Genomic DNA, 12,205 nt, shown 5'->3' on the forward strand with positions numbered 1-12,205 from the left:
GTGGTCAGGCCAGATGCCTTATGAGGACTTTTCCAAAAGCGTGGCACAGTGATTCTAAAATATATACTAAATAGTCTTCAACTGTGAGGCAATTTTTGCTGCATTATATTTACTATTGAACATTTTGGGGCAAAATAATTTTTTTTGACACTGTTAAAGTGTAAATGCTCTAAAATTAGACATCAAAAAGGAATTAGTGAGCCTGTTTCCACTGTGGAGGTCTCTGACCAGTTTAAGAGTCTCTTCACCTGCCTTTATTCAGTTGCTGTGTAGAAGGGGCATGGTGAACAAGAGCATATTCTTATTTAAATCAGGTTAGATACTTCTCAGAAAGGTGACGTGACAGGTTTTTTCATTTTCTGTATTAAACAGACTTCTGTGTGTTTGTAGGTGATAATCTCGGCCAGCAGTACCACAGCCCACAAGAAGTCATCGGCAAACGAGGCTCTGATATCATCATTGTGGGCCGGGGCATAATAGCATCAGCTAATCATCTGGAAGCAGCCGAGATGTACAGAAAAGCTGCTTGGGAAGCTTACTTGAGTAGACTTGCTTTTTGAGCCTCTTGGATATGCTTTTGGGATGGCTCTGAAGACAGATACATGGACTCCTGAGATGCTACTGGCTTGAAACAATAAGCAGCCTTTAATCCTGCTTGGATTTTTCCATGGGTCCTGTGTGGAACTGGAGTTACCACGGTCTGCAGGAAATATTTAATGACTTATGATCACTGCACTGTCACTATAATCAGTTCAAGATTTCTTTTACTGAGACTGATGTTGGTTAGGCAATCAAACCCTATTCTGTTAGAATGTCACATTTGAGGACTGTGCCCCCCGCCCTCTCCAGATCAGACCTTTTGATTCTTTTAACTGCCATAAGACAAATTTTAGGTCATGAAGAGCCTAAAACTAGTACAACATTTCTGTGTCCTTTATTCTGTGTCTAATGTGGTATATTAGCCATTCTGCCTAAAAGTAATAGTCCAGGTGTCTAAATGGTGCTAGCTCCCAGCACTGCTGCTGCTCACTCACTGGAGAGGGCCTGCTAGGGAAGCTGGAGATGAGCCCCTGAAGCCAGTATCTGACTTTCATTTCAACATGGAGAGAGGGCTTCTCTCTTTCTTTATTACAAATGGAGCAGCTGCTCTTTCATTTATTTAAAAAGACAAGTGTCAAGAGGTCTGAGGTTTCACTTGGAAGTTTGTCAGAGGATCCCACGTGATTGTCTCAAAGAGCATTGCTAGAGAGGGATGTCAGCCTTCAGATTCAGAAACAGACAGAAAGGAGCCCAGCAACAGAGTTGAAGTTGTAGTGACAACCACCTGGGTTACCACGGTGGTAGGGCTGGGCGCGTCCACCTTTCTTCACACATGCGGCAGTTAGGCAGCCCTCTTATTCTGGCCACAACTGCACTTTTTCCTAGAAATTCTCAGTTTCTGGATGATCCCTGTCCTCCAAAGAAATTGGTCTGTTCAGGAAGCATCTTAGAGGGGAGTGCATGATGTGGGCTCAGATGATCATTTTGAAATGGCCCCATTACACATTTAAGGTTTATCTTAGAGTCTACACTTAATCGCCTCTGCCCTAAAGTCCAGTTCAGCTTTGGGTCCCAGTGCTGCAGCTACAGAGAAGTCTCCTCTGGGAAAGGGAAATGATCACAGAATAAGGTTGGAAGCAAATGGAAGAGGTGTGACCTCAGGGCTACTCTGGAGGAGCTAAAAGTTAGGAATTGTCTTCAAAGTCTTGGTGACCTCAAGGCTGAGAGGCCTTTACAGTATGTGCTGAGATTCTTGCACTTCAGCATGCATCAGAATCACGTAGAATCTCATTCAGTCAGATGCTGGCCCAGCTCCAATGTTTCTGACTCTGGGTAGTTCTAGGACAGGACATGGAAGTTTGCATTTCTAACAAGTTCTCAGGCAATGCTAATGCTGGTGCAGGAACCACACTTAGAGCATCACCGCCCTGGTTTGTCACATTTTTATTCTGCAATAAGATGGTCTTGGGGTCTCCACCTCCTGCTGAGAAACCCACTCCTGCCATAAGCAGTTCTGGTACTAGAGTTCACTCAGGCCCCTTCTCAGGGGTGATGAAGGGAATTCAGGAGCATCAAAGAACCACCTGGGCCCCCCCATCAGAGATTGTTTTAGCAGACAGGAGGTGGGGCCTGGAAATCTGCATTTGTAACAGGTACTTAAGGTGATTTTGATGTTTCTCAAGACTAAGCCCAGCACAGACCTTCTGGAATCATAAAACTCTGAAGCACAAATTGACTAAGATAAGACAAGGAATTTGGCTGTCCAGGAACTATGAGGAGGCTATTCAGCCTAGAAGTATTTTAGAGGCATTTTTGATAGTTCAGCCCTTTTGTGGTCAAGGAGTATTGAAAACACTTGACAGTGGTGAAGACTGTGGTAAGTCCTCACAGGGCGCCCAGAACAACATCTAAGAGGAACGGGGGTGGAGGGTATGAGCACTGGCCTCCTCCTACATTCAACGGGCAGCGGATGTGTAGAGATGCAGGAGCCTCAGAACCCCGGTCCTCTCCTCAGTTTAGAGCTACAGGCGTACAGACACTGTTCACAACCAGCTTGTGAGCAACACAGGCCTGGGGCTCAGACCCAGCTCCCTCACACTGATGTGGATCGTCATCAGTCTCTGGAAGACGGGCACCAGAGGGTGAGGACGGCAGCCCGGGGACACGCAGCTCCCACTCACCTACCTCTGAACCTAATGCTGCTAGGTCCATGTAGGCAAGGCCCAGAAGCACCAGCACAGTCTGTCAGGATCCCGAGAGGAGAGGACAGGTACGGGGCATTGTCTCCTCTGAGGTGGGTGGACACACGGAGCAAGACTGGGGAGGCTCAGGACTAGGACGCATGCTCGTGTGTGTGCGTGTACGTCAGAGCACCAGCTGGATGGCCCTTGCTTGGGAGGAGCCGAGGTTTCTGACAGCCCGTTCTGGTCACTGCAATGCTGGCCCACAGATGGAGTCTGTGGGCCTCCTACCAACGGTAGGTCTACTGCTACATGAGGGTCAAGTGCTGGTGGTCAAGTGATGGGGGATGGGGGTGGTGCAAGGGGATGAAAGAAAGTACCTGAGGAAATGCAGCAACCAGGGAAGGAAAGCAAAGAGAACCACCTGTGATAGGTGTAGCTCTAAGAGCACAGGGATTTGACCTGCTCAGTGCAGTAACTGCATCTGGAGCAGGCCCAGCAAGTGCTTCTGAATGAATGTGAGCATTGGGCCTTCTGGGGAAAGGGGGCTGCCACAGAAAGCAGACCCACTGCAGGATAACAGGAACAGGATGACAGTTTGTGTGTGTTGGGGGGCCCTGGGGGGGGGGCATGCTGAAATGAAGACTTCTATTTTGATTTGAATGTGAACATTAGGTGGAAAAATTTCAAGATGGTATGATAATGTTGAGAACTACTATCTGTGGGCAGGAAGATCAAGTGGAAGACATACCAAAATTCAAAACAAAGGGACAAAGAAATGGAAATAATGAGGGAGCAGATGAGAGGCTTAGAGAACAGATTCACGAATATAAAGAGGAAAAGACAATGGAAGGACAGAATATAATTACAGACATAATTGAGGAGATTTTCCACAGTTACAAAAAAATACTTGCGTCTGCAGAAGCAAAGGGCCCACTAAGTCCCAGGCGGGTGTTTGGACAAAGGTATACACGTGGGCACATCCTGGCAATATGACTGAATCTCAAGGATAGAAAATTTTATAAGCATCTAGAGGAATAATCCCTTGAAAGGGAAGGAATCCAGCTGGGCTTGAGAAAGGCCCATCACAACCAGGAATCCTGAGGTCAGCCACACGATCCATCTAGCTGTGGCAGCCTGGCTGTGAGCATTCATGGTGCACCTCAATGCTCTGATTCATGAAAAGGCTCTTTGGGGGAGGCTGGGAGTGCACAGGTTGGTGGGGGTGGGTGAGAAATCTGGCAATATTGGGACCAGTCAGCCTCTGATGCAGTGACTATATATATCCCAGAATCTTAGGAAACTTGAGTTTGAAAGCTCTCTAGAGGTCATCTAATTTGATCACCCCATTTCACAGATAAAGTTGAAGCCCACTGGAAAATGATTGGGCTTCCCTGGTGGCTCAGATGGTAAAGAAACCGCCTGCAGTGTAGGAGACCTGAGTTCAATCCCTGTGTTGGGAAGATCCCATGGAGAAGAAACGGCTACCCACTCCAAGGTTACAGAAGAGCCAATTACAGGCAGTAAGAATTAGAATCCCTGTCCTTACCCTTCAGTTTGGTAATTTTTTTCTTACACTTTCTGTAAAGTAGATATATTCAACTTTCCTCCCTTTTCTGTCAACATGCAGATATATACTATATAAGATTCTTCTATCATTTAACCTGGGCTTCCCTTGTGGCTCAGCTGGTTAAGAATCCACCTGCAATGTGGGAGACCTGGGTTCAATCCCTGGGTTGGGAAGATCCCCTGCAGAAGGGAAAGGTTACCCACTCCAGTATTCTGGCCTGGATAATTCTATGGACTATACAGTCCATGGGGTCGAAAAGACTCAATTTATTGAACACAGAGTGAACCCAATATACATCATCCCAGTCATTAAGGAACTTACTAAAGGTTCAAAGGTACTTCCATACCATCCTGAGACACATAGCTAGTCTTTCCTTCCACTGCAAAGACTGGGACGTGGGACCCTTTGCTGCAGTGCTACAATATCTGCACCCAGACACAGCTCTCCTCAAGCAACAAAATACAAAGAAACCAAGAAACTGTATGGGACTGAGCACATGTGCAGTTGGAGCAAATTATGGACAAAAGATACAAAGGGACCAAAAAACCCACCTGCCACTTTTGAAGAGCCTGGAGCAAAAAAGCAGGGGGTCAGGAGCTAAAGCAGGGACCTGTGCCTGGCCCCTGCACACAATGCCACCTAAGGGGTGGGCAAACAAGCTCGACCCCTGGACACATGCCTGCCCTCACCCTCCATCACACCCCACCCGGAAGCAAGCAAGCCAGAGAGCCTGTTGATTGTTCTCACTTGCCCCTGCTGCAGCAGGTACCTCAACAAAGCCTTGCCTGAATTTCTTGTCTGGCCTCTGAATAATTTCTATTGATTCAGAAGGTCAAGAACCCTAGCTGGTAACATATTTTGTGGTGCCCAGCGTGGGGCTTGTCCCCTTCTGGGGAGAGGATCTGGGCACCTCTGGGAACACCGAACGCAGCTTCTCCGTGGGTGACAAGTGACCAACCGAACCTCTTCTTTCGGTGTCACCATGTTCGGTAAGTCTGGGCTCCTGCCCTCATCCAGGCAACACTTCTCCCCTCCCCTTTGTCCTTTTTCCCTTCCCGTCTCCTGAAATCTCTCTTCCGTGTCTTTTGTCTGTCCTCTCCCCCCTCTGTCCCATGCTTCTGAGACCCTGGACGTCGGCAGCTACAGCATCGCTCCTCCCAACTTGTGAGACTTGCTCTCTCTGCAGTAATGGCTCCCTTGATAGTGACAAGCAGAGGTGGGAGAGGCTGGCCTCACACCATGTAGACCTTGGTCCAGGGGCTCTCCCTGACCAAAGACTTATGAGTGATAGAGCTTCAAACCTCATATTGTGTCACTACTTGAAGTCCGATTGTCCCAATATTCTCGCCTTTCTTTTCCGACCACCAAGAGAAGTTCACTGGGAACGGGCTGACGCAGCAGATTTCTATATAGTGGTGTACTAGTGGGTGAGAGTCCCACGTATTGGTTTTGGTAAACTGTACAGGAATAATTATGTCTTGGAAACACCCATGTAAAACAGTCCAAATTTTGGTAAATTTAAAAATTAAGCTAAATGACAGGAATTCACTGAATATCCAGATCATTTCAAATAAGATAAAATATTGGAACATTAATTGCTAAGCAGGTCTATTCTAAATTTACCTACTTTGTCTTCCTGACAAAGAGAAAGAAACTAATGCTGCTGCCACCTTGAGATGTACGCTAATGTAGAGAACAGTTCATGTTGCTTTAGGAAAGTAGGATGTGTGTTTTCAGAAAAGAAGGTATGAGAATGCAAATATATTTTGTTGAAAGGGAAAAGGGTGATTTTGTCCTAGAGCTGGCTATTCTGAATGGGGAAAGTATGGCTATAGAAAGTTGCGGGTTTGAGGAAGAGGAACATTGAGAAAAGAATTTTGTATGTGGTCAGAATTTTCAAAGGTTGGATTAAATTTAATGAGGTAAATGGATTTTATTATGAGTAGGCTGATGCAAGACTGGATTTGGTTTCTCTCATAAGAGAACAACGTTGTCCTGGAATGCTGCTTTTGATAACATTGAGTTCCTGTGCCTTTAAGTGATCTACATTTACTTTTGTTTTTTCCCCCACACCTTAGCTCAATGAATAAGTATTGTTTCACAGAAACCTAATTCCTACCTGACCAGGTGTTTTGAAACTTTTAAAAAATTTTGACAGACTTCCCAAATATTAAATTCTAATTGAAGGACTTCCCTGGTGGTCCAGTAGCTAAGATTCTGCACTCCCAATGCCGGGACCTAGTTTCAATCTCTGGTCAGGAAACGTCAATCTCTGGTCAGCCGCAACTAAAGATCCTGCATGTTGCAATGAAGATTGAAGATCCCGTGTGCTGCAACTAAGAACTGGCACAGCCAAATAATTACTATTTTAAAAAATAATAGAAAATAAAATCATTGTGTGGAAGTTTTTTTAAAAAATCTAACTGAAATTCTCTTGACTTCCAGTTAACTTTGGGGTGCTTCAAGTGGCCCCTAGAACATCCCAAAGAGAGATCTTAAACTTAACTGGGTTCATCTGTAAGGAGAGGTTTGCTAGGTTCTCAGAGAACCCTGACGAGTTTAGGGATGAATTTGTCAGGCAGGGGTTGGCAGTCTCTTTCACCTGGCAGGACATCATGGTTATTCTGGTCCATTGTTGCACCAGGGATGAAAAGGACAGTATACTCACAAAGGCCAGGGAACAGATGGCTTCCTGGCCACCAATCCACACACCCAACTCATCAGGCAGGTGGGGATGCAATCCCAGAACATGATTCACTGGGACTAGAGGACTGTGTGAGGCCAGGCTAGGGTGAGACATTACTTATCTATCAAAAGGAATGAAAAGGCACATGGCGAAGCCTGTAAACCATGATGAGGTCTGAGAGGTTACACCAGAAGAAGGTGAAAACCCGGCAGTCTTCCTCAGCTGGGTGAAAGAGGCATTCGGGACATGCACCAATACAGACCCCGAGTCTGCCAAAGGGAGGAAACTATTGGCCAGGCATTTTACAATTGAGCTACTCCAGGTATCTGGAGAAAATTACAGAAGCTTGAGGCTGGGCTCAAACCCCATTGTCAGCCTTGGTAGAGGAGGCCTTCAAAGTCTGTAACCACCAAGACTTAATGGACAATAAGGATAAGAGGCTAATGAAACAGTTTCTGGCTGCTCTGATTCACCTCGAGAGCACCCTAGGGGGCTGAGAAGGCTGGACAGACCACCAAGGATCTGCCTGGGCCCAAATCCATTGTGTATCTTTGTCAGAAAGGGTGCCGCTGGAAGGGAAAATGGCCTGAGCGCCCTCCTCCGGGATGCCCGAGGGGCAACCCTGACTGGCCCCAGTTCCTTGTGAATCCCCTGGATGAGAGATTCTCGAACACCAACTGATGGGACCCAAGTGGTGCCCGGCTCCAGATTCCACTCGATCCATCCTCATTATCCCAGGGGAGCTTCGGGTCACCCTCGATGTGGCAGGCAGAAGAACTGAATTTCCTGTAGACACTGACGTGCCTGCTGTGTTCTGACTTGACCAGCCAGCTCCCTCTCCATCCATGGAGTGTACTGTGGCAGGAGTTGACAGCCAAAGGGAGGGCGATTTACATCTCTTCCTTGCCTGAGGAGTTGGGTCCATTATTATTACTCATGCCTTTTTGTATATGCTAGAATGCCCTGTCCCCCTCCTTGGGAGAGATCTGTTAGGAACTAGTATATTCTTAGGGCAGGGTGAAGTCCAAGGAGGTAAAACATCTGAACTGAGAACACATCTATTAGTAACCCCAGATGACCTACCTATTGGGCATCAAAATATCTCCCATGAAACAGAGAACAAGTAGACCCTGCAGTTTGGGATACTTTGGTGCCAGGAAGGGCAAGATAAGTTCTCCTAATAAAAATAAGGTTAGGGCCTCGGGAAAAATACCCCTGGAACAGAGAATACCCTTTATTTATTTATTTATTTACTTTTATAGTGTTTTTTTTTTTTTCAGTGGGTTTTGTCATACATTGATATGAATCAGCCATAGAGTTACACGTATTCCCCATCCCAATCCCCCCTCCCACCTCCCTCTCCACCCGATTCCTCTGGGTCTTCCCAGCCCACCAGGCCCGAGCACTTGACTCATGCATCCCACCTGGGCTGGTGATCTGTTTCACCATAGATAATATACATGCTGTTCTTTCGAAACATCCCACCCTCACCTTCTCCCACAGAGTTCAAAAGTCTGTTCTGTACTTCTGTGTCTCTTTTTCTGTTTTGCATATAGGGTTATCGTTACCATCTTTCTAAATTCCATATATATGTGTTAGTATACTGTAATGTTCTTTATCTTTCTGGCTTACTTCACTCTGTATAATGGGCTCCAGTTTCATCCATCTCATTTAGAACTGATTCAAATGAATTCTTTTTAATATTCCATGGTGTATATGTACCACAGCTTCCTTATCCATTCATCTGCTGATGGGCATCTAGGTTGCTTCCATGTCCTGGCTATTATAAACAGTGCTGCGATGAACATTGGGGTGCACGTGTCTCTTTCAGATCTGGTTTCCTCAGTGTGTATGCCCAGAAGTGGTATTGCTGGGTTATATGGCAGTTCTATTTCCAGTTTTTTTAAGAAATCTCCACACTGTTTTCTATAGTGGCTGTACTAGTTTGCATTCCCACCACAGTGTAAGAGGGTTCCCTTTTCTCCACACCCTCTCCAGCTCAATTCCAGAAAAATAAATGACCCAATCAAAAAATGGGCCAAAGAACTAAACAGACATTTCTCCAAAGAAGACATACAGATGGATAACAAACACATGAAAAGATGCTCAACATCCCTCATTATCAGAGAAATGCAAATCAAAACCACAATGAGGTACCATTACAGGCCAGTCAGGCTGGCTGCTATCCAAGAGAATACCGTTTAAAAGCCTGAGGCCCTGAGGGGAGTCCAACTGCCATTCAGCAAATTCCTAAAACACAGACTCATTACATTCTGCCAATTCCCTTGTAACACCTCGATCCTCCCTGTTTACAAGTCTAATAGGAGCATCAGTTTGTGCAAGACTTACAAACAGTGAATGGGCCAGTCATCCCTATTCACCCACAGGTGCCAGAAATCCATTCACCCTCCTCATCCAAGTGCCAGGGAGCGCCCAGTGTTTTGGTCCTCAAAGATGCATTTTTCTGTATTCCCCTGCATCCAGACTCTCAATACCTTTTTGCCTTTGAAAGGAGGGACCCTGACACCCTGGAGGCTATCCAATATACTAGACAGCGATTCCGGAGGGTTTTCAAGACAATTTCCATTTTTCTGGAAATGCATTAGCAAGGGAACTCTGCTACAATCTGTTGATAAATCTGTTGATTTATTTATAAGTAGTGAGACCAAACAAGATTTAGGTCAAAATATTCTTAGGGTCCTAAATTTTCTGGTATAAAAGGGAATATAAAGTCTCTCAAAACAAGGCTCAGATCTCACAGCAGGGGGTTCAATATTTAGGATTTGTTTTGACCCCAGAGGCATGAGCCCTGGCCATTGATCAAAAACCAGCAATTAGTGCATTATCATTTCCAACCGCAAAGAGGCAACTCCAAGGCTTTCTTGGGAAGGGTGGCTGTTTTATCTGGATTCCATTATGACCTTAGAGCAAAACCCATATGAGGCTCTAAGAGGAGGAGAAATGAACAACTTTGATGGAATAAAGATCACCAGCGGGCCTCTAAGACTGAAGACTGAGTTGAGTTGAGCACCAGCTTGAGGGCTTCCAAATCCACACAAGCCCTTTAGCGACACATCCACAAGCGGACAGGGCTAGTACTGGAGTCCTGACCCCAAAACTGGGACCAGATAGACCCTTACTTTTCGAATGACTGGACTCAGTGGCCCTGCGCTGGTCACGCTGCTTGTGTGTAGTAGCAGCCACAACCCTGTTGGTTAATGAGGCTTCCCAACTCACCCTGGGACAACACTTAGATGTGCTAACCCCTGATCAGGTACAATCTGGGCTGTAAGTCAAAGGCCATCATTGGTTGACTGGAAGAAGGTTAGTAAGATATCAAGCCTTCCTGATGGACACCCCAAACATTACCTTAAAAGTGTGCAAGATCCTAACCCGGCAGCTCTGCTTCCAGCAGTCAAGAGAGGAGACTTCTACGGAGACCCTAGAACAAACTTCCTCCTGCAGGTCTGACCTTCTAGATGAGCCTCTTGACAGTCTTGAGGTCAAATGGTTTAATGACAGGCACAGTTTTGTAGAAATGGGAACCCAAAGAGTAGGCCATAGTTAGCCTAGATGAAGTCATAGAAGCCAAGGGCCTGCCAACCTAGACATCAGCCCAGAAGGCTGAGCTAATTGCACTAACAAGAACTTTGCATTAGGGAAAGATAAGAAATTAAATATTTTTACAGACTCTAAATGATGGGTATCCCATGTTACAGATTCATACTCCCATTTGGAAATAAAGAGGAACATTAACTGCTAGAAATTCCCCCATGAAACACAAAGATTTGGATCTGGCTGTTTCAGAAGCAGTGTAGCTTCTGTAACCCTACAGTGGGATGTATCAGAGGGATGGATCTTTTGTGAGCCAAGGGAATAGCAAAGGTGATCAAATTGCAAAACAGACAATTTGCAGGAAGCTGAACAAGTTATAGCTCTAGTGATCAATCCCCCTGAACTCCCTGGCCTTCCCTAGTATTTCCCACAGGAAAAAGAAAATGGTAAAAATGGGGTTATGAGAAGAGAAGCACAGGTTGGTATAAAGAGAAGGATAAGCTTCTAATCCCTGAAACTCAACAACGGAAATTCACTAAGAGCTTACATGATGCCAGCCACTATGGGAGGGACGCACTATGGGACTTGATGCAAAAAGCTTAAGGGAAGGGAAGAGGCTTAAAAGAACAGTAAAACAAGTAACGCTTCCTATGATTTATGTGCCCGTAATAACCCACAGACCTATCCAATCTGCTGTTTGTAAGTCAGGGCAATTCAATGCCAAGGGACATATCTGGGGGAAGACTGGCAGTTAGATTTCATTCACATGCCCCCACAACCAGTATATATATATCTTCTGGTGTTTGTTGATACTTTCACAGAATAGTTTGAAACCTTCCCCACCTCACTTGAAAAGGCTATGGAAGTCAGTAAGTCCCTTTAAAAAAAAATTATTTATTTTTGGCTGTGCTGGGTCTTCGTTGCTGCATGGACTTCACTCTAGGTGTGGAGAGCAAGGACTACTCTCTAGTGGTGGTGGGCGGCCTTCTCACTGTGGCAGCTTTTCTCATTGAGAACAGGCTCCAGGCACACAGGCTTCAGCAGCTGTGGCTCCAGAGCACAGGCTCAAGAGTTGTCGTGCACAGGTTTAGTTCCTCCAAGTCATGTAGGATCTTCCCAGATCAGGGATTGAAGCTGTGTCTCCCACATTGGCAGGTGGATTCTTTAACACTGAACCACCAGGAAAGCCCTGGCAAGTCCCTTTTAAAAGATAATAATTCCTTAGTTTGGACTTCCAAAGTCCCTCCAGAGTGATAGCAGGTCTTCTCTTATAGCAAAAATCACACAGGGGCTCACAACAGCCCTAGGGATAGACTATGAGCCACATACCTCTTGACATCTCTAGTCCTCAGGGAAAATAGAGAAAATGAACTGTACTTTAAAGAAAACCTTAGCAAACCTCTGCCAAGAAACTCATGAACCCCGGACCAACTTGCTTCCTGTTGCACTCTTCAGGGTCCATGTCACCCCCAGGCGTGGTCTGAGACCTTGTCTTACTACTGCCATCCCACTGGATGGGGATGTGAATCAGGCCCTGAGATAGATTATTAATCTAGGACAAGTTCAGAAGGCAGTCCGGGACTATGCCCACAAGACACTTCCAACTCCCACTAAAATACAGAGGAGGAGGAGTTTCTGCACAAATAAACCCAGGGACCAAGTTCTTTAAACCTA

The 12,205-nt window shown here is 45.8% G+C and overlaps 1 protein-coding gene across 2 annotated transcripts in view; it reads left to right on the forward strand.

The window, feature by feature from the left end:
- UMPS (uridine monophosphate synthetase) overlaps positions 1-920 on the forward strand; it is a 48,316-nt gene extending 47,396 nt beyond the window's left edge. For both annotated transcript variants that reach the window (XM_065942948.1, XM_065942947.1), the window contains exon 6: positions 391-920. In XM_065942948.1, coding sequence (XP_065799020.1) covers positions 391-560 — 170 coding nt within the window. In that variant the 3' untranslated portion in view covers positions 561-920. The remainder of the gene's footprint in view (positions 1-390) is intronic.
- The last annotated feature ends 11,285 nt before the right edge of the window (positions 921-12,205 follow it).

Source organism: Muntiacus reevesi, chromosome 8, assembly GCF_963930625.1.
Source record: "Muntiacus reevesi chromosome 8, mMunRee1.1, whole genome shotgun sequence".
Lineage (NCBI taxonomy): Eukaryota > Metazoa > Chordata > Mammalia > Artiodactyla > Cervidae > Muntiacus > Muntiacus reevesi.